Source organism: Vipera berus, assembly GCF_964194415.1.
Source record: "Vipera berus genome assembly, chromosome: 6".
Taxonomy (NCBI): Eukaryota; Metazoa; Chordata; class Lepidosauria; order Squamata; family Viperidae; genus Vipera; species Vipera berus.
Window position 1 is genome coordinate 47042230 of NC_138208.1, and position 22984 is coordinate 47065213.

The 22984-nt window shown below is 38.8% G+C and overlaps 1 protein-coding gene across 3 annotated transcripts in view; it reads right to left on the reverse strand.

Moving 5' to 3' along the window:
- CAPS2 (calcyphosine 2) overlaps positions 1-20561 on the reverse strand; it is a 33841-nt gene extending 13280 nt beyond the window's left edge. The window contains exons 1-10 of one of the 3 annotated variants that reach the window (XM_081331037.1): positions 20470-20561; positions 18852-18941; positions 16474-16520; positions 15135-15180; positions 13011-13088; positions 11860-11892; positions 11390-11578; positions 9787-9909; positions 8579-8646; positions 6721-6840 (exon numbers count right to left, since the gene is read on the reverse strand). In XM_081331037.1, the coding sequence (XP_081187163.1) occupies positions 6721-6840; positions 8579-8646; positions 9787-9909; positions 11390-11578; positions 11860-11892; positions 13011-13088; positions 15135-15180; positions 16474-16520; positions 18852-18914 (767 nt within the window). In that variant the 5' untranslated portion in view covers positions 18915-18941; positions 20470-20561. Of the gene's footprint in view, positions 1-6720; positions 6841-8578; positions 8647-9786; positions 9910-11389; positions 11579-11859; positions 11893-12962; positions 13089-15134; positions 15181-16473; positions 16521-18851; positions 18942-19543; positions 19737-20469 lie in introns of those variants that run through there. The other 2 variants (XM_081331035.1, XM_081331036.1) reach the window with 2 other exon arrangements.
- Between the last annotated feature and the right edge of the window lie 2423 nt (positions 20562-22984).

A 22984-nucleotide genomic window follows, 5' to 3' on the forward strand; every position in this document is an offset into this window, starting at 1 on the left:
TCGAGTTACGAGTGTAATTGAACCTGCACATTCCATTCGCAATTCTAAAACTTGTGGGAGTGAATCTAGTACCTTGAACAAGATCACTCCCTTGCTTGTTAAGACACACGCGGCTCATTAAGTGCACATGAGGTATCTCACAGTGGGGAAGGCCCTGGGGGGGGTAGTGATGGAACAGGCCCCCAAAGCCTCTTTGACCCACTGAGATACCTCATGCTTCCCCCTCCCTTCCTGCCGCGCCAGAGTCAATTTTTAAAAGCAGCTACTTTGATGTCATGTCAGGACCCACCTCAATCCACATCTTAGGAAATAAGAACTCTTGGATGCAAGTTTAGTCCAAAAGGAAAATATTTACTAGGATGGAATCGATTGTGGGAATACAAGACGGAATCTGACAAAAGTTACATTTCAATCCTATATAAACCATTCCCATTTCAGCCCCTCCCCTCATCCATTTGGTCAGGCTGTCGTCAGTTGCTAGGTGTCAGGTCCTTCCATGGGAAAGGGAACTCTCCTTGGTTTTATGGTTATTGCTTTTCTTTTCAGTTGTAAATGAAGATACAATCCAGACCTGTCTGTCCCCCTCCCTTCCCCCGTTAAAACATCCCCTGTTGTTTGAAAATCGCTTTAGTAACCATCCTCTCCCCCCCCCTCGGAGAGATGGCAGAATCCCCAGAAATAGCACGTTGTTCTACCTATACAATTATGAAATGTGATATAAATGGATTCTGACATTCGGCTCTCCTTTCAGAAAAAAGATGAGTCCATCTGTGGGGAAAGAAAACATATAAATGTTAGCCTGGTTTGTTTGGATATTCTGTATGAAACCTCTTAAGCAACTTTGGTGCTTTAACATGGAGTTTGTTAACCCACTCATTTTCTGAGGAGGGGAGGTGTTTCCATGCCACTAAATATTGTATCGTTCCAAGGTGTTTTCTGGAATCTAAGATTTCTTTCACTTCAAAATGTTGTTCTCCTTCCACCATGATGGGGGGTGGTGGTGGTGGGATTTTTTCTCGTAGTGGTGATTGTTGTTCTCTCTTTAATAGACTGCAGTGGAAGGTTGGGTGTATTCATCTAAGATTTTTGGGTAGTTCTAATTCAACTGTTACTGGGTTTATGATTCTTTTAATTGGAAAGGGTCCAATATATTTTGGTCCTAGTTTTTTACAGGGTTGGAGTGATTTCAGGTATTTTGTGGATAAATATACCATCTCTCCTACCCTAAATGGTGTGGGATCGGTTCTTTTTTTGTCTGCCTGTGTCTTGTATGCTTTTCTGGCATCTTCCAACGCTTTCCTAACGATTGGCCATGTATTTTGTAATTGAGCAATCCATTCCTTCAGATCAGGGATAACCGGTTCTTTTGGGGTTAGTTCTGGTATTGGGTTGAAACTCTGGCCTGTAGCTACTTGAAAAGGAGTGTAACCTGTGCTTGAGTGGACTGCAATATTATATGCTACTTCTGCAAAAGGCAGTAGGTCCGTCCAGTCGGACTGCTGAAAATTAATATAGCATCTCAGATATTGTTCAAGTATATTATTAAGTCTTTCAGAAGCTCCGTCTGTCTGAGGATGGTGACTAGATGACAGTGCTTGGGTGGTTCCTAAGAGGGATAAAAATTCTTTCCAAAATGCCGACGTAAATTGCACCCCTCTGTCAGATATGATGCGTTGTGGTACCCCGTGCAATCTGTAAATATGCTGTACAAAAAGTTTTGCTAATGCTTTTGCAGTCGGGATTTTTTGGCAAGGTATGAAATGTACTTGCTTAGAGAACAGATCTGTGACAGTCCAGACTACGGTGTTTCCATTACTTTCTGGCAGTTCTACGATAAAATCCATGGCTATTTCTTTCCATGGGGCTGAGGGGTTTGCCACCGGTTGTAACAGACCTGGCGGTTTCCCTTGCAGTCTTTTGGCCATCGCGCAAATTTGACAGCTACCCACATAGCTTTCTATGTCCTTTTTCATAGATGGCCACCAAAATTGCCTTTTAGTTAAGTGTAAGGTTTTTACAAAGCCAAAGTGTCCTGCTGATTTTGTATCATGGCACAGTTGCATGAAATTGATTCTCTGTGTGGCAGGTATATATAGCTTCTCCCCCACCCACGGCAGTCCATCTTTAATTGTGCACACATGTTTATTTTTCTGGAACCATTCATCACTTTCCAAAGATTTCCTGAATTCTATTCCAGTTTGGCTATCTACCTTCGGCTTCATTTTTCTTGTGCCCTGGTGGTGACTGGTGCTGCCAGTTGTTGTTCCGGTACAAGTGGTTTAAAGTCAGTAACTCTTGTGCTGTTATATTGGGGCATGCGGGATAATGCATCTGCCAGGAAGTTCTTTCCCCCCGGTAAGTGTTTGAGAGTGAAATTGAATCGGTGAAAATGTTGGGACCAGCGGGCTTGCTTAGGAGTGAGCTTTCTGGGCGTTTTTAGTGCTTCCAAATTTTTGTGGTCTGTCCAGACCTGGAAAGGTATTTTATTTCCTTCTAAAAATTGGCGCCATGTTAGTAATGCCCACCTCAACGAGAATGCCTCTTTTTCCCATATTGGCCAGCGTTGTTCTGTTTCTGTGAGTTTTCTGGATGTGTATGCGCATGGTTGCAATGTCCCCCCATCATTTTCTTGTAATAGTACGGCTCCTACCGCTACATCACTTGCATCTGCCTGTATTACAAAAGGTTTGTCGGGATCTGGGTGTTTTAGGACAGGTTCAGCAGAAAAAAGTCTCTTTAGCCTCTCAAATGCTGCTTGACATTCCATTGACCATTTCAGAGGCTGGCTGGGTTTCACGGGTGACCCCCCCCCCTTCGTTTTCAACAAATTTGTGAGGGGCATGGCTATTTGGCCAAATGCGGGGATGAATTGGCGGTAGAAGTTTGCAAACCCCAGGAAACTTTGCAATTGCTTCCGTGTGCGGGGGGGTGCCCACTCTAGTACTGCCCTGACCTTCTCAGGGTCCATTTCGATGCCCTCTGGAGATATGCGATATCCCAGGTAGTCGATTTTTTCCTGATGGAATTCACACTTCGATAATTTAGCATATAAGTGGGCAGCTCGCAACTTCTTCAGGACTGCTCTGACTAGTTTGATATGTTCCTCTTTGGTTTCTGTGAAGATAAGGATGTCATCGAGGTAAACCAGGACCCCCTTATATAGGTGCTCTCTCAGCACGTCATTAATTAATTGCATAAAGACTGCGGGGGCCCCTTGCAGTCCGAATGGCAATACTTTGAATTGATAGCACCCCATTGGGCAGTTGAATGCAGTCTTCCATTCGTCTCCTTCCTTAATCCTAATACGGTAGTATGCTTCCCTCAGGTCTAGTTTGGTAAAAATCTTTCCTTTCGATAGGTGGGATAACATATCCTTCATTAGGGGAAGGGGGTACAGATTACATTCACTAATTGTGTTCAAATTTCTATAGTCCACAACCAAATGAAAGGACCCATCCTTCTTCTCCTGAACAGAACCGGGGCGGCCACTTTGGGTTTGGCAGGCTCAATAAATCCTCTTTCTAAGTTTTTCTTTATGAATCTCTCCATTTCTGCCATTTCCCTTGGGCTCATGGCATACATCCTGGGTTTTGGGAGTTTTGCCCCAGGTTTGAATTCTATGGTGCAGTCTGTGGGGCGGTGGGGGGGAAGCTCATCTGCTCTTTCCTCACTGAAAACCTCAGCCAGGTCCCTGTATTCCTCCGGTATCTCTGGTAATCCCTTCTCTTTCCCCACTGCTGCTGTCTCCTCCCTCTGGGTTGGGGGGGTGCTTTTGGAGTCTAAGTTCTTCTGCCCCCCCTTTGGGAAATTGAGTTCTGCTGTCCTCCAGTTTATCCCGGGGTTCCATTTCTTCAGCCATTCCAGTCCTAGGATCATTGGGCATTCCATGCCTGGGGCCACTATAAACGTTATGTCCTCCTCATGGGGCCCCAGTGATAGGTGGATTGGTAAAGTGGCTAGGGTGGCTGGTCCTCCCCCTGCTATTGTCCCATCTAATTGACTAAAAGAGATTGGTTGTTTTAGCCTCCTCACTGGGATGCTCAATCTCTCCACCAGCGTTGGGCTGATAAGGCAGCGGATGCACCCAGAGTCTATCAGAGCTTTTATTTTGGCTGCTTCAGGCATAGGGGAAGCTAATATAGTCACTGTCTTAAGTATGGGTGGAAGGGGTCCACTTACCAATGGTTCTCCCTCTGAGCTGTCTTCCGAGTTGTCCACCGTCCCTGCGGTGCAGGCCGGAGTCCAGTCCCAGTTCCTGGCAGGAATTGTGGACTCTACAGCCTCTGTCCCCTTCATGGAAGATTCTTTTGTGTTGCCTTGGGGCTTCCCCGGCTTCTTGGAGGATGATGCCTCTGGTTTTCGTGGGGGGGCTTTTGAACGACATTCTGCAGCACGGTGGCCCTCTCTCCCGCAGTTGAAGCAACTTGTTGATTTTTTGGCTGTGGCTGGTGGTTTTTCCCCCTCGCGTGTTTGCTCGGGTGGCAGGCGGCCCCATGGTTTTCCTCTGCGGTGTCTCTTCAGTAGGTCTATTTCCACTTCCTCTGCCAGGATGTACCAGTCGTCGAGGTGGGGTGGGTCTCCTCGAGGCAGGCAAGCATCATACAGGTCGTAGTTCAGACCGTCTTTGAAGTGGCTAAGGAGGATGTCTTCTGGCCAGTTCAGCTTGCTGGAAATGGCTTGGAATTCTTGGGTATAATCAGCCACTGCTCGCCTGCCCTGCCTCACCGTTTTGATTCTCTCCCGGGCCTTACGGTCAGCCAAAGGATCCTCGAACTGTCGCCTCAAAGATGACATGAATCGGTTGAAGTCGTTGAGTTCTGGGGCGTTGGAGTCATGCAAGTTCACCACCCAGTCTGCAGCCGTCCCATCCAGGGCAGATTGCACAATTCGGATGCGTGTTTTGTCACTGGGGATGTCCCGTCCGTACTCTTCCATGTAGCTGAGGACTTGGGTTAGGAAAAATCCGTCGTGATGGCTCCCCCTTGAATTTGACTTCCAGGGGCGGGAGTCTTTGGCTGGAGCGTTGTCTGCGCCGTGGCCGGTATCGCTCCTCATCCTGGTCCCCATCTGTGGTTCTGGGGGGGGGGTGGGTACTGCTGAGGCAGCAATTCCTGTTCCATTGGATGGCCCCGGGGTTTCAGGTGTTGGATCCCCTCCGTTACCTTTCCAGTTGCGTCCCCAGGCGCTGCCTCGGTTGCGATTTTCAGCTCTCTCCTCCCTCAGTGAACTCAGGGTTGCTTTCATCAGATCAATGGCCTTTTCCAGGATCCGCTCCTCCTCGCTGGCGTGCAGGGAACTCTCCATCTCTTGCCTCCATTCCGGTTGGTGGTTACTACGCCTCAGGGTCGTTTCTCCCGAAGCCTTTTCCCACTCACTTTTCCTTCCAATGCCCATCGACCACCGGGGTTTTCGGTCGTACTGCTCCACCGCTTCTTCCCCGGGGGAATATGCTGCTTCAGCTTCCCATTGTCTCTGGGATTTCATTTGGGGCGAAGACTCCCCCTCCATGGGGCTTCCCTCCTCTCTTGCTTCGTCGCCAGACATTGTATTTGTTGCAAAGTCCCCCGGTAAGGTTTTCCCTTCCAGGTTGACTCTTAAAGCAGATTCCGTCTACTGTCAGGACCCACCTCAATCCACATCTTAGGAAATAAGAACTCTTGGATGCAAGTTTAGTCCAAAAGGAAAATGTTTACTAGGATGGAATCGATTGTGGGAATACAAGACGGAATCTGACAAAAGTTACATTTCAATCCTATATAAACCATTCCCATTTCAGCCCCTCCCCTCATCCATTTGGTCAGGCTGTCGTCAGTTGCTAGGTGTCAGGTCCTTCAATGGGAAAGGGAACTCTCCTTGGTTTTATGGTTATTGCTTTCCTTTTCAGTTGTAAATGAAGATACAATCCAGACCTGTCTGTCCCCCTCCCTTCCCCCGTTAAAACATCCCCTGTTGTTTGAAAATCGCTTTAGTAACCATCCTCTTCCCCCCCCCTCGGAGAGATGGCAGAATCCCCAGAAATAGCACGTTGTTCTACCTATACAATTATGAAATGTGACATAAATGGATTCTGACATGTCACATGACTAATAGCGATTTGACAGTCTTGTCATCTATGAATTTATTGTAAGTTGGAATCCATCATCTCATTATGTGGCAACTAATTTCACAGATGAACATCTGAAATATTCCTATTAAATACATCATTTTGACTATGCAGATCCCTCTTCATTCAGTGTGAGTGGATGACACCAGATTCTACTAGTAAATTGGGGGAAACCCACTACCTAGTTAATTTCATCATAGGTAAAGGTAAAGGTAAAGGTTCCCCCGCACATGTGTGCTAGTCGTTTCCAACTCTAGTGCTTTATAAACTTCTATCAGGTCTTCCTTTTCTATTTTTAATTAAAAAATGAATTGTATCCTAGTTGATTAAAATGCTCCAAAGTAACAGTAGATCTTTTACAAATGAATTGCATAAAGGCATGAGCCACAAATAATGAAACTAATATTAATCATAGGACTTCTTGGCTCATGGGAGCAATAATATACCAATTTACTTTAATTTATTTCAAAAAACAGATTTTATTTTAAAAAATATAGAGGTTCTCATTTATGGAGAATCAAAATATTTAGGTGCACAATCTAAAATTAATGAAAGCTTCATAATGAAATAATTTTGAGGACATTATCCATAAAGCAATATAGTGTAACATTTCTTACTTTGTTTCATGTAATGTTCTTTTTCTAAAGCGCAGAGGTGCTGTGCTTAACCCTGGAAGTACAGGATCCTTCTTATAAGTATCTGAATTTCCATTTTGCTCTGGATCACTTATCACAGCTCTAAAAAAATACGGAACTAATTTTATCAAATTAAGATATAAACCTATTTCATTTTTTCCCCAAGTTTTTTAAATTGTTAAATTTTACAAGTTAAATAAGTGTTGTACAATCAGAGAAATAACAATAAAATTACCAATACTTTTCATGTAACATAAAAGTGCTTAAATTGTACTATATACGTTGCAACTTTTCTAGATTGTACTGATAGAAGTATAAATACACTATACATTGTCAATACCCAAGTATTATGAATATTACATTTCATATAAATTATTGTCTATCTCATAAAATCTAACGTTGGAGTTCACAAAAACATTCAAGTGTCAGATACTACACAGATTTGCTTCTGATACAGTGAACACAGACATCCAGTACACTATGTGATGCTAATGTATAGGATTGCTCATGCACTGTGATTGTTCAAAATGTGAAGTCTAAATATTTTAATAAGATGCTTATAGCAGTCCCTTCACCTTTTTTCTTGACCTCATCCATCTGGGTCTCAGTTGAGCCAGCCCAGAGTAGTTGGCTGGTAGATCCCAGAGAGTAGTGAAAGCATGAGGAAGTGGTGGCACCCAATTGGTCTTTCCACTGCTGGATCCAAAGCATTTGCCAACTGCTGCTAAACTACAAATACCTTCTGGGCAAGGGAGGATGATAGTGGTGTGGATGTAGATGTTTTTGGATAACATCATTAGCTCAAACCCCTTCAATCTGAGTTCAGGCATAGTTTGGGGAAATAAGCAAGCAGCCATTCTGACAAATAACTCTCAGAAAAACAAAAAGACAAAAACATGTGATTCTTTTGATCCTGTGGCCATTGGGCCACAGAGAATGATACTGGGTGTTATATCTTAGTCTAAAGCTATGCTTGTTCTTCCCCCAAGATTGGGACAGAATGAGATTAGATGACCAGGAATGGTTCTTTCGGCTGTACTTGACAAGGATGATTGAGGCATAATTTTATTGGTTCTATTATTGTAATTTTGATTGTTGTTGTGAGCCACTTAGAGTTGTGTTTTAGGTCTTATAAATAAATAAACAAAATAAATAAACAAGTCACACAATTAACCAAACAGCATGTAGTAAGCAATACTGTAGCCTTTTAATTCCCCTTTATAACCAGATATTTGATCTTACAATTTAGTTCCACAAACCGGTCTCATATTCACTGATCCACTGAACTTTGATGTTCAGAGAACTATAAAGTAAATAAATCAGCATACAACAGATGACTTGTGGGAGGATGGGGAGAAATAGAACAAATCTTCCCAACATAGTTAACATCTTTTTTGCTCCTCCCCCTCCCATCCCCCAATCTGTTTGCCACTCAGCTACTGTGATATTTCTTGTGCATGGAAGCATGATTCTCTCTCTTCAAATACTGGGTTCACATATTGTATTAAATAACAATGACATTTGTTTAGGTTTGACTTTGTATATCAAGTAATTTCAAGTAACCCACTGTGGTTTGTAAATAATGGTTTATGGGTTAGCAGTGGTCATCTTATTTGCTTTATCTGCATAAACATCCAATATTTTTGCCAGCAAATTAACTATATATGTGAAGATGACCAGAAGCAACCACAATATTATGAGAAAAAAGGGGCTACTTTGATTCAACACAGTTTTGTATGTACTTTGTATGTACTAATTGTGAACGATCTTTTTCAAAGGAAATACATAGCCCTGCTATATATTAGTACTTTTTAGCTAATTAATTGGCATATTATCTTACCTACACAACTGATCTAACATCACTTGTTCTACCACAGCTTGTTTTTTTCTTTCTGCTGCTACTTCTTCCTGCAAAATAACCATTGAACAGAATAAAAGTACCTTTTAAATATTTTCAACAGTATTGTTAAAAGTGCAATAAACCAGAGGATTTAGCACTCTTAACAAGAAGCAGTGAGGACTGTTATTTTAAAAATACAACAGATATAAAATGCTACCTTGTTATAGATTTTACAAATAATTAACCCAGAAACTTAATCTATGAAAAAACATCCATTTTTATTGAACTGGATTTAATTTAAATAGCTACAATATGGGCAAACTTCATCAGAAAGAAATTCTAAAAATAGTATCACTTTTGTTTCAGATTGGGGTCAGACATAATTGCTTATCCTAAACTGTGACTATAGTAAAATTTACTCATTGTGTAGTTGTTAAAGAGTTGCACCAGGAGACTCAGGTTCTATTCTACCCACATACACAGAAACCCTCTGACTGACTTTGAGAGTTACTTTCTCTGAAAACCACCTGACAAAGCTGTTTGAAGAGAAATAAGACATTGCATTATGGACACTGCCTTGCTTTTCTGAATGAAAGGAGGGCTATAAATCTAATAAATAAACATTTTAATATCTATTCAGCCATCAACCTATGCATGAACCTGAATATGCTCACTGACATGAAACTGATTCTATGCCACCTTGATACATGTTAAACTCAGAGCTTCAAATTATTGAAGTAATGTTTTGTTTAAATTCTTAATGTAAAATAAAAATAATAAGGAACTGAAAATAGTTTCAATAGCAGTACCATTTTATTGATTGATTGATTGATTTTATTTGCATCCCACATTTATTATTTTTAAAATAACTCAAGAAGACAAATATCTAATACATCTTCCACCTCCTAATTTCCCCACAATAACAATCCTTTGAGGTGGGTTGGGCTGAGAGAGAGTGACTGGCCCAAAGTCACCCACCTGGCTTTCATGGTTAAAACGGGACTAGAACTCACAATATTACACTTTCTAACCTGGTGCCTTAACCACTATACCAATCTGGCTCCATTTCATTTGTGCACAATAAAAAATTATTATCTGTGTACTTAAACTAGAAGGGCACTATATCAAGTGATATTGAGTTAAATTTACTTATTGCTTAACAATATATGCTAATTTTCTAGCACTTTAATTTATCCTATTAAACTTACAACATCCAATTTTCTTATGCTATGCTGCATAGTGTATGGTTTGTTTGTATAACCTTGCTGTAAAAGGGCTTTCTCATCAAGAACTGTGAATTCATCCATTCTTGGATTTTCTGGTTGTGAATCCTATATGGGAACAAAACATAGTATTTGGATGAAATTCGTGATTCCAGTGAGTGTTACTACTATTATTTATTTCATTTTAATTCATTGCTGCTAAAATGTGTACAGGAAGTAACCTATATATATTTCCTATATCTAACCTCCCCTCTTCAAAAGAATATAAATACTGAGACATTCATAAGTCTTGTATACAGCAGTTGTTTCTACTAAAATAAATAAAAACTCATTATGCAAAACATTTTAATGTTATCTCTGACCTTACAGGAATTGCTAAATATTCACATAACTAAGAAATTACTACAACCATATGGAATCAGAATAGCACACAAGCCAACTAAAGCCTTTCAAAACATCCCAAGCAAACCAAAAGACCCAGAAGAAATAACAGGAGTCATCTACAACATACAATGTAATGACTGCAACAAACACTATGTAGGACAAACAGGCAGAAGACTGGCAGAACGCATCCACGAACACCAACTAGCAGTCAGAAGACATGCTGAAAGCTTTTTAATTTCACAAGACATGGACAGACTTAACCATAGTTTCAACTGGGAAACTGTGACCATCTTAGACCAAGCCAAGTCCAAAAACGCTAGGGATTGTCTAGAAGCCTGGCACCCTGACAAATTAGCCATCAATAGACACATAGACATAAACAATATAGACTATGCAAAAGAGACAATCAACAAGCTAAAAAGGGAACAAAAAGACCTAAGCACTTCACCAGCAATCAGCACCTAGATGAGCATAGATTATTTTCAAGATTATACTGCCAAACAAGCCAACAGTAACAGCCCAACCAAAGAACCTCTAAGACCACCCTACTAACACTGACAGGGCAAGGCACTGGAACATAAACTGAGAGCAAACCCAACTCCTTACTAGCATTGATGGTGTTACCTAGTTTGAGTAATAAAACATCTGCAAGAAAACAACCAAACCCAGAGAGCAACCCTCAGATCAAGGAATCAACCTGAAAGACTAAATAAGCAGCAGTAAGGTAAGATTCACAAAGCACCAAAGACAAAAATGAGAACAGCAAATTAGCCAGGGAACTATATCCAAATTAAAATGCAAAGAAATGGAACATGGAACTATAAAACAAAGAGGAAAATACGAGCTTCAAAGGGGAAAAATGTAGTTGAATAGGCAGATGTCGGAAAAAGCAAAATTTGAGGGGGCGGGGCTTAACTCCTACATTAGTCCTTAACAAAAATCTATCCTCTAGATCAGCGGTTCCCAACCTTTTCTTTACCCCGCACCCCTAGAACGCTTCTGATAAATTCTTGCACCCTTTACAAAAGTTTGAAATAACGGCAACAAATTTGCACCACCTGGAATATCGTCTCGCACCCCCAGGGGAACCCCTGCTCTAGATTGTCCATATTATGCCTTATGCACTACACTTGCTTTAGTGAAGCTAATCTCCCTACAATATTTTAGGTAGAGTGGCTATATATGGGTAATGTATGAATGTTACCTTTTTTTCAGCTATCTTGCCTGGAAGTTCATGAAACAGGTTATTATTTATTTTCTCTTTCACAGCTCTCTGAGAATACTGTTTATATCCCTCTTTCATTTCTGCTTCATATTGCAGATATTTCTGCTTGTATGGGTCTGTTGGGAGTGGTAGATTTTCCGGTATTGTTTTTTGCTCCTTTGAAGAAAGCTGAAAATAAATAATCAGAACAATAATAATGATATGGTATCTGAATAAATTAAACATAACATTTAAATATTTATCAATTGTCCAATTCAAGGCTGTTCAGCTTTGCAGAGATGCAAGATGTAGCTGCAAATGTGAAACAAAAAAATTTAAAATGTAGTTACATTTTTTACTAATAGGATTTGTTTCAGGGAAATAGAAGAAATATACAAGTATCGCAATCATCAATACAAAAAAGCTCATATTTGTTATTTAAAAATGTGATTCATTTACTTCTTATTTACCTCAATTTTCTTCAGCTCAGGTCTCCTTGCTGCCTATACAATAAAAAGGAAATAAAGTAGATATTTACACTACTCTCCCCTTTAAAAATTCATTATTTAAACTAATCAACAAAGTGTGATATGTTTTAATAATGAAGAACAAAATCAGAATATCTTAATATTAACAATATTAATTACAAATCCTATGTTTGCATTTAAAAGTAAACCTTATTATACAGGAAAAATTATTTTTAGGTAAGAATAACAGAACTATAGAACAAAATACAATTCTAACATACTGTGATTCAGAAATAACCAGGTAGCAAGATTTCTGTTTTTAAAGTCTGGTATCAAAATCTAGTAATCCAGGAGAAGGTAATTGTGGACCATTTTCATTGTGCCTGTTCACCCAGATATTTTATCATAATAAATGGTTCTTTCAAATAATGGCCTCTATTAACCATACTTATAAGAGGCTTAATACTTTTTATGGCAGACAGAGTTTCAAAATAGGATTCTGAAAGTGAATATAGTACATCAATAGCATAAATAAAACTCCATACTGGATCAAGATCTGGATTGGAACATATGTAGAACAACAACTAAGATCACACTATCCAAAATATTATTTTAAAATCAAGGATTTTTTTTAAAAAAATCAGCACATTTCAGTTATTTTCACTAATAAAAATACCAAAGAATGGTAACTGGTATTTCAAAATAAACAAATTAGGTACTCCAATACACAAAGTGCTTATACAACTCTCATTATGACTCAGGAATTTGAAGCACAAGAGCACCAAATTGAGCACCAAATAGAACACAAATTGAATCTATCCTATTTATCTTAAGACCATGACAGATCCCACAGCTGCAATGGAATCAATCTCTTTTTTTCTTCACAATATTTTCTCATTTTTACCATCTCATCTACTTAGGAATTCTGAAGGAATGAAAACCTATGCATTAGTCTGTTGTCATGTAACTGTTGACTATTATCTTTCTTTAAAAAATGCTAATAATTTTAAATACACTGATTCAGTTGAGTTACATACATTTAGATGTGATTTGTTTCTGGAAGAGTTATCATGCTTGAAAATATTTCCTTCAATAAGCCAACTTACCTGTTCTATATTATGATACAGTGTGTGGGTACTTTGTAATTGAGTGACCTCCCTAAAAGATGAAGATAGACGTGGAGGGCCAGTGTAAGGTCGTCCAGCATTGTAAAGTGAGCCATTATCTCCATCCTAAAACATAAGAAAGCATTTATTTAACTATAATCAAATAAACTGGACTTTCTTAGTTTTTTCTTGAAAATGTTTTCCTTCTCATCTGAGAAGCTTCAGTTCTGAAGGTTCTTGGATGAGAAGCAAAACATTTTTAAGAAAAAACTAAGGAAGTTCAGCTGCCTTTTGAAAAGCACCTTTGGGACAATCATGACCTGGATGACTGAGAATCTCCACAGACAAGTAATCAAATAAACTCATCTAAAAAATTCAGAAAGTTCAGATTATTCAGATGATGAAAACACATCCTAGTAACCCAGCACCAGTACAGATAGGCAAATTACTTAAGAAGTTTTCTTGTTCAGATTTGCTACTAGTATTATTTTGATGTGTAAAGAATTTAATCACAAATCAGACATATATAATGGACACCAGGTAATTGTATCTAAACTCTGAAATTAAAGCATTATTTGGTTTTTGTTTTTAATTTCCTTTACTTTGAGTTAAAACCAAGACAAAACCTGGGAAGCAGTGGTGGGATTCAGCCAGTTTGCACCAGTTCGGCAGAACCGGTAGCTAATTTTTTGTTGCCCAGGCCCCGAATGGACTCCCGGAAGTGGCATCCACACAGAGAACTGGTTGTTCACATGTATGAATCCCACCACTGCTGGGAGGTATATTATGGGCTTGTGTGCCAGGTTGAATATGCACACAGATAACTACAAAACTACATACAGGTAGTCCTTGACTTACAACAGTTCATTTAGTGACCATTCAAAATTACAGTGGCACTGAAAAAGTGACATGGCCTTTTTTCACACTTATGACCATTGCAGCATCTTCATGGTCATGTGATCAAAATTCAGGCACTTGGCAACTGACTCATACTTATGATGGTTGCAGTGTCCTGATATCACATGATCACTTTCTGTAACCTTCAATATCAATGGAGAAGCCAGATTCATTTAAGAAATGTCTCACTTAAGCAACAGAAGTGTTGAGCTCAATTGTGGTCAGAAGTCAAGGAATATCTGTATAAAGAATATCTTAGCAATAATCGGAAAATATTAAATAATTAATAATAATTTATTAAATTTATATGCTGCCTATTGAGGTCCACTTAAGTTGGACTTTGTAATACTTAAACTATGGGTTTTTTGTAGTATTGTTGCACTGCCAAATTAACATGGGTTTACCTTCTTTAATTTAGTTTACATTTTGAGCGTATCTTTGTAAAACTGGAATGCTGAAGTTTTCTCTTGGCAACCAACTTGCTGTAACTAACTGCAAGATAAGAACTTTCTTAGGCTAAATGACAAAAGGCTTTCTTTTTCAACTGAGCATGTTAAGAAGTTTCAACTTAACTGAAATTCTCTTTTTTCACAATCAACTCTATGGAACTCACGATGTGTTTTCCCATGCTAACATTTTACTTTTACCGGTATATACTTTAATACAATGCTATTCTCTATGGCTATGCTCACATATTATTGGATGTGTTAATTCCTATGATGTAATTGGACAGATGATTATTTCTAAACCAATCGACTTTTCCTTAGAAGTTCTTTGTTGTGCTATCAAATGTAAATATAAATCATTTTTCTAGGTCCTCCCTTTCATAGGGAGACCCCTCTTTATCAGAGTACTCTAAAACTTTTAAATGATCACCTGACTTGGTTATTAGAGAAAGTAAGCCAAGGTACAACGTACAGCCAGATTTGGCCATTACTATGAAATTAGGGTGAAAACAAGCAATCATGGTAGTACAATTGCTAATTTGGCCTAAATTAGGCATTATTATACTTAGCAGTTCTTTTTTCCATACTCTGGATAAATCTAATCTTAATATACAAATTGCATTAACAGCTACTTTTGTTCTCAGAATGCATAGTACTTAGTACACACTTAAGTTAATGTAAGTTAACAATAAAATGATAAAAACAAATAAAAACTATGACAGACCATGAGAATTGTTTTCACTTCTGTTCCAGTATTTGCATTCTAACAATTGTCATATTTAGTATTTGCATATTTTTAATAATTTCCAAAAGAACAAATAGCTATTACCTCATCTTCTGAATCTCCCAACTTTCCCAAGTCAAGACATGGCACCCTGTAGAGAATTAGAAATTTAAAATTATAATACTTCCCTGATTTTTAGATGTCGCACAACTTTTTCCTTCAAAGTAAGGTTGCTGATTTTTAAAAATGGATTAAAAAAAAAAGCAGACCTTTTTTTCAGGAAGCAAAGTAGACATGCTCTCTCCCAGTTTCAGTTGGGCCTTATATAGCTTTCTTGTCAGCATTATTTTGCTGCTCGCAGTCTCTCTCATGTACCCACTGCACACAGCTTCCCAGCACTCTTTAGCAGACTGGAGACCCCTCGTGTATCACCTGGCTATCCTCCAGACTCAGGATTATGCTGGCCAATGCTTTCTCATTCTTTCTCCACTTGATTCACAGCAAGTGGGGTTAGAGCATATAATGTAAGGTATGAACCGCATGATTATCAAGAAATGTTATCATTAACTAAAGTAGAAAAGGATAAATGGAAGGACACAATAATGAACTGCAGTATAAGGCAGAAATGTATACAGAGAAAAATTATTCAATTGTTCAAGCTGACATGTTGACTAAGCTTTAAAAGCAGGAAAATGTAAATATAAAAGCATTTGATTTAACAGCTGTTTGGCTTTAAATGGGAGGAGTGTCAGGATAATGATTTAAAGACCAAACAGCTTATGTAATGATGTAATGTAACATAAGGTGAATGATGCAATAATAGGAATGACTCAGCAGGGTCTGCATCTGTGCCTTTAAGAATCTGAGTATAAAAGAGAAGGCTTTGCTGGAATCTTTCTCTCTCGTCCATTTCCTGCTGTAACTGCTGTGTGTTGGAATTTGCTGTATTACCACGTGTATGTATTTTGTTCCTAGTGTATATTGCAGATAGTGTAATATAAACCACCATTTAATACAAACTACTGTTTACTGTATTTATTCCTGGGTTACCTCAGCACAATAAGACTGTGCATGTTCTGACATAATATCAGCAAATGAACAATGTGACATTAGAGTTAAAAATACTGCTTGAATATTTTAAAATACAGAACTTTCAACCAATGAAACCTTTAATAAGGCTATACAATTTCTGAATCCGACACTACCACTTACCATACAGCAAGTTTAATTTCATCAGTAAAACATTTGACAAGATTTATAAAGCATAAATATGATTTGATGTCAGAACACAGGACACTTCCCAGCTCTCTGCCAAACAAAATGTGACATCCCTAGTTTAGAAATATTTTAAAGGAAAAATGTGTCTTTTGAACTGTTTGATTTGTTTCATATTAATATTATATTATTATATTTGCATTGATTTTTTTAAAAGGAAAATACTTACTCTGCTGGTCGAGGACCATGGCTTAATCTTGTGTTTGGCCTCAAACCCTGAAAAAAGAATACAAAGCTTTGGTTTATTTATTTGTTTTCATGTTTCTCCATACTTAATGAAGCTCGGAACATACGTAAATAAGAATCATTTTTTAAAAGAAACAACGAAATACCATAAAAATATTAAATTTACTATAGTCTAATTAAGGGGTAATCCAAGGGAATGGAAGCTAGGATTTTAAAAGAGTTTGGGTCAGTTCTGTTGTACTTTATGGAGTAACAAGTTTGTCTATAGAAAGTGAATTTATTTATTTCAAATATTTACATAACCACCCACCTTGTACCAAACTCTGATGGATTCCTTTTTAATACAGCTAAATACAAATTAAGATTATTTAATTTGGTTCTGAAGTATGGCATCCAGAGCCCTGGGAGGTAACGTAAGTATCTCATGGGGTAGGATAACCTTCCTCCTCCTTTACGCCTCTATCATATTTTCTTATATTTTGGAGATAATTATAAATATTACAATATATATGTTTCTTTCAAATTATTTGGGGAAAAACATATCAACATATCAACCTAACAATGACATACAAAGCCCTACATGGCATGGGTCCGGACTACCTACGGGAGCACCTTCTGCCAATGTCAGCACCCCACCGTCCTGTGCGCTCCCACAGAGAGGGCCTCCTCAGGGTGCCACCGCTCAAGGAATGTCGGCTGGTGGCCCCCAGGGGGAGGGCATTCTCAGTGGGTGCGCCAGCCCTCTGGAACAGCTTGCCAACCGAAATCCGGATGGCCCCTGACCTCCGCACCTTCCGGCGCGAATTAAAAACTTACCTGTTCCAGCAGTCCGGCCTGGCCTGATAGCTCTAATTGGGGTCCCAGTTTGTATTTTGCTATTGTTTGTTTTTCACTATTGTTCATTCTGTATGCCTACCCTATTCTGTACACCGCCCCGAGTCCCTCGGGAGAAGGGCGGTTTATAAAAACAAATAAATAAATAAATAAATAAATAAACCACGTAACACCTCTGCTCCGCGAGCTGCATTGGCTTCCGGTTGCCCTCCGGGTGAGATTCAAGATGTTGGTGATGACCTATAAAGCCCTAAATGGCTTGGGTCCGGGATATCTGAGGGAACACCTGCTGCTGGCATCAAGCTCCCTTCGTCCTGTGCGCTCCCACAGGGAGGGTCTTCTCAGGGTACCGCCGGTAAAAGATTGCCGGCAGACAATACCCAGGGGGAGGGCCTTCTCTGTGGGTGCACCGGCCCTTTGGAACCAGCTGCCTGTAGAGCTTAGGACTGCCCCTGACCTTCGCTCATTCCGCCGGGACCTGAAGACCTGGCTCTTTGAGATTTCTGGCCTGGACTGAGAGTATTAACTGGGGTTTCAACTGTATTTTAATTGGGGTTTTTATTTCAAGGTTAATGTAATCATTTTAATTGTTTTTAATTTTTTTGTAATTTGCTGTATTGTTTTTAAAAAACCTTGTGAACCGCCCTGAGTCCTACAGGAGAAGGGCGGTATATAAGTCTAATAAAATAAATAAATAAAATAAATAAACTTGCCCTTTCAAGCAGATAGTTGAACAAGTACATCAGCTTGCTATTTGAAAGAGTAAGTTCTGGGGCTCAAATAATACACTCCTCCACACATTAACACTCAACTTTACTGGGCTTCACCCTCACTCTACCCCAATGCTTGAGCTTTTCAAGGTCCTGTAAAGGGCTGGGAGAGTTGTTCTTGCAAGATCTCAGTGGGAAGGTATTCTGTAGAGTAGGGTCTGCTAGAAAGAAGGTGTGTTTCCTAGATTTCACTAAATGGCAACATTTAAGGGAAGGAACCTAGAGTGTCCCCACTCTACCTAACCTGGGGAAATGAGCAGATAACATCAGTCAAAGTTTAGGCAGGGTTGCTGCTAAACTACAGTTGGGAAGATAAGCAAGAAGCAGTTCAAATTGATTCCTTGGCCCAATCTCACAAAGTCTCATATCTGGCTATGTCTGAAGCAGAACTCCTAAAGGCTAGCAGAGGCATTTGGATAACAATAGTCACTCCCCCAGCCCTACCTCAGTGCCATGCTCCAAACCACGAGACGACACTTTATTAGAGAGGGAATTCTCACTCATATGTACACAACAAAACCAGTTTTCAGTGATGCACACCTTGCTTCTCTGTAGTTAATAGATCCATACATGTTTCTGATCACAAAGTACAGTGGTTTTGAAGTTTGCATTCCTTAATTCATAGCTTTATATACATATAACTAATATACACCATTTTTTAAACTTTGGCTTAGTTTTATTTTAATTATGGACATTTATTAATGTTTTAAAAATGAACATTCATTTTTCAATTTTGTAAACTTAATTTTAAATTTACCTGAGAGGACAGTAGAACTTGCCTTTTTGGAGGTGCTGCAATTCCTTTAATCTCCAAGTCCATCTGAACTGTTTATAACTTAAAATGAAACTGAAAAGTAAAATTATAAAGGTGACTGGTGAGGGAAGATCAGATCCTATAAGAAGAGTTTCAACAAAATAAAAGAAGTATTTCTTTCACTTTAAATATATTTTCTATTGAATTCAAATTCTGTTCAAAAGCATTGAGCAGAATTTATTACAAGGAACAGTTTCAATGAATGTCATTTTCCAATCCCATCAGAAGCTTGCTACAGTAATTTAAACCAGTCCTGCATACTGGTGGCCCTAAAGACATATATTTCTTAACACATAAATCAAAGACTAAGTAATTGAGAAATAAAATATTACAAGGTTTTGCTCTTAAAGTCATACAATAAAATACTTATAGGTACAATATCTACAGAAGACTGACAATACAGTCAGAGATAGATGATCAGCTAGAATTCATACCAATATTATTTCAATTTTAGAAAAGACTACAGCCACCATATGGTACTAAAGAAAGTATCTGCAGCCACCATATGGCGCTAGAGAAAGATGTGGCTGTTTTAAAGAAAGCCAGGCAGATGCTGTGTTCAAACCTAGGTATGTTGAAAAACTCCTCTCTAAAGATTATAGACCTATAATAAGCAATAATATTCATATTTTTACCTAAGCAGATATGTGTGTGTGTGGATGGAAGGAAAAATAGTAGAGAGAACAATACAAAGATACTGTAGAGTTTTCCTTAGATTCATTTTGCAGAGTGCCTGTTTCAAAAGAGGAACAGGCAGAACTGATCAGGAGGCATAGGAGAGTCAGTTTGGCGCAGTGGTTAAGGTGCTGGCCTATAAGCCAGGAGACTGGGTGACTTTGATCAAGTCACTCTCTCTCCGTCCAACTCACCTCACAGAGTTGTTGTGGGGAAGATAGGAGGGAGGAAGGAATATTATGTTCCCTGCCTTGAGTTATTTAAAAATAATTACTATCCGACTTGCATCAAAACTTCAAATCAGAAGCTGGGTCAGCAAAAAGACAGCACTAAGTTCTACCCCTTAGAAATCCTGCTGGAAGTATCCATATTTTCTCAAGTCAAAATAGAACAGAACAGAGACCTGTTGTCTCGAGAACTGTCTTGTCAACTGACTTCCTAGCGAACTAAGCAAAACTGAGGCTTTCGCGGAGAGGAACCAGCTCAATATTTATCAGACAAAAAAAAATCCCTTGCACGCCGAAAACACGCACTGTGTTCAGAGGCAGACACTTCCCTTGCATGAGTTGACCCTGCTTGTTTCTGTAAAATATCTTTTAACAGCCGTACAAAGTCAGGAGAGCGAAGGGCGAAATAGGCAGCTCCAACTGTTTTCGCCTTACAGCTAGAATTAGGAGTCGCAGCCTTGTTTGTTTTGTTTTTTAATGGCAGTATATTCGGCCTGCGTCTCATGGCTGAGGGACGCGCGCGCACCGCCATGGTTGCCAAGGTTCCCAGTAAACAGGCCGAAACGCTTTCTTTTCTCCCGCGCCACACTTCGAAAATTAAAAAGTGACCTCGAAACGGGGAAAGAACGCGTGACCGACCCTTCTCTTTTCCCACCTACCTTTTTCTCGCTCGGTCCCAGTCGTCCAGCGCTCGCTCCCGCCGTCCTTTTTTCGTGTCTCCCCGGAGAGTTTGATGCGCGTTCTCTAACCAGGTTTTCCTTTTCCTGATTTCCGTCTGGGTTTTGTTTAGGAAGAACCGGTTTCCTCCGACGTACGTTTCCCCCAGGTTCTGCTTTATTCTGCTTAACAGGGCTCCGTGTTAATTTCGAAAATCATTAAAAGGGCAGCAGATTGTGAGAATTATACTACACCGGTGTTTGTTAATCCGTAAAGATTCTGTTTCATGGGTTGGTTTGGATACTTTTTACAATTCGTTCACCTTTTAACAATTGGCCGTTGTCTGGCAAATGAATAATGTGTGGACAGTGTGGCAAATGAATGATTCTGGACAGACTCGGCTTCCTCGTCCTTTCTCTATTTTTGTATGAATAACTTTATTAAAAGAAGAGTGTACAAAGATTTTAAAAACTATAGAAACATAGTAGAAATAGAAAAATATAAAAAAAATAAAATTAAAGAACAAAAAACAAGAAAACATAAAAGCAGCAAATTCTGATCTTTGCAGCAGTTAAACATAGCAACCATCTTCACCGTCATATTGCATATCAGTTACCTCCTTCCCATAAACAAACTTCTTAAACAAATCCCAAAATCAGTTCATTTTTATCCATTTTCAGCAAAGTTTATAAAAGATATCAGGTGTTTTATAAAAATAGTTGTACTTCCTTTCCTTATCCTTTCCCGAGTTTCTCTAGAGTAGTAAGGTCGCAATAAATGCCAAATACGCTGCAGCAAACCCAGATCATCCTGTTTTTCATTGCATATTGTGTTACATGGACTATTGCCAGTAGTTGAAAGCAATCCTCTAAAAGCTGGAGTTCTTGTATGTATATGGCTTTCAGCTCCCAGAATTCTCAGCAAAGCCTAGTTACAAATTGGTGTGAACTCTTTTAACTATATAGAATTTCTCCATGACAGTTCTCCAATTTGCACCTAACCCATTCCTTTAGGACCTAAAGTTTAGGTCTTCAAATCTTTACTCATTGCCACCGTAACTGAGTCCATCCACTTGACTGCTGGTAATCCTTTTCTCTTTCCACCTTTTTCAGCATTAAAACTTTATTCAGAGAGCTAGGTTTTGGTATGTGCCCAAAGTAGGATAATCTGAGTCTGGCTATTTGTTCCTGTTGCCTAAAAATCCTGGCAGCTAAAGACTATACATTGGGAAACCATTCATGCTGACAAAAGCAGCTCTAAACTGACTATATTTTTAGTTCTTAAATTTAGAAAGGGGCGTAGAAGAGAAATAATCCATTCCTAATTCATACAAAACTCTTCTGACTGATGTACAATACTCTTGACTTATCTACCTCATGCAACCCATACTTTGATTTATGCAGTTAAATTGTCTACTGATGAACAGCTTATACACCACAGAATGTGGCTTGGCTATATTATCATTTTCAAGAGCAGCTGAAAAGATACATATTTTAAAGAATAGTACTGGCCTACCAATTTACTAGATATTACTAACAAATTCCATGTCAGATTTTATACTAGAAATTGAGTTTATTGGAGGGGAGGATGTTTTAGAAGTTGTATAGGCAGGCCTTGGATCAGGCCAATCCACTCTCATCTGGGTTTAAATGAAAAATATGTTGCCAGTGTTAACTTTCAATAAAGGACAATATACCTCAATTATTACCTAAAATTAAATTTTCTATTATGAGACATACCCCTCTAACATTCTGTTAGCTACTGAATTTCCAGGCAATAGGGCATTGTTGACAAATGGCTGTTATGGATATTTTCCAGAGGCATTGCTGACCTTATTTTATAAGCACACCACAATAAAGTTTAAGGAAAAGATTCTGGACAAACTCAATGTCACAGAATTTCTACAAGATGGGAAATTGTCCTGGTACCTCGATCAATTTATGAATATTGAAAAGTTTTATAGGGATTCAATTTGCCACCTTACCATCAGCATTAAATTATGAAACCAGCTTTGAAAAAAGAATCTACCCTTATAGTCTATGGTGATGTCCTGCTATATGACTTCTACAGAAAATGCCATAATACTTATAGCAACTATTCTCACAATATTCCCTGAGAAAACAGATGGGACATAAGTATATCACTACCCAGAGCCCCTCTTTGAGGGAAATGGGCAGTTTAGATAAATGAATAAATAAATAATCAATCATCTATAAGGATTTTGGAATTATATAACATGGTCAAACTTGCATCAATAGCCTGCAAAAATCACCAGATTAAATGAGAGCAATTACTAAATGACATGCATTACTAAATTAAGCACAACAGTAGCATCAGGGTAATGTGGTTGGCAATTCATCATATAATTAGCTATCATAATGTATGCATTGTATTTAACTGCTCCATTATATATTTTCAATACTACTCAGTTACCAATAAAATCTAAGACTTATTGATATTTAATGTAAAGAAATTTAAGTAGTTTGTCTCAAAGAAATAAACCTATTCCCACTGTTT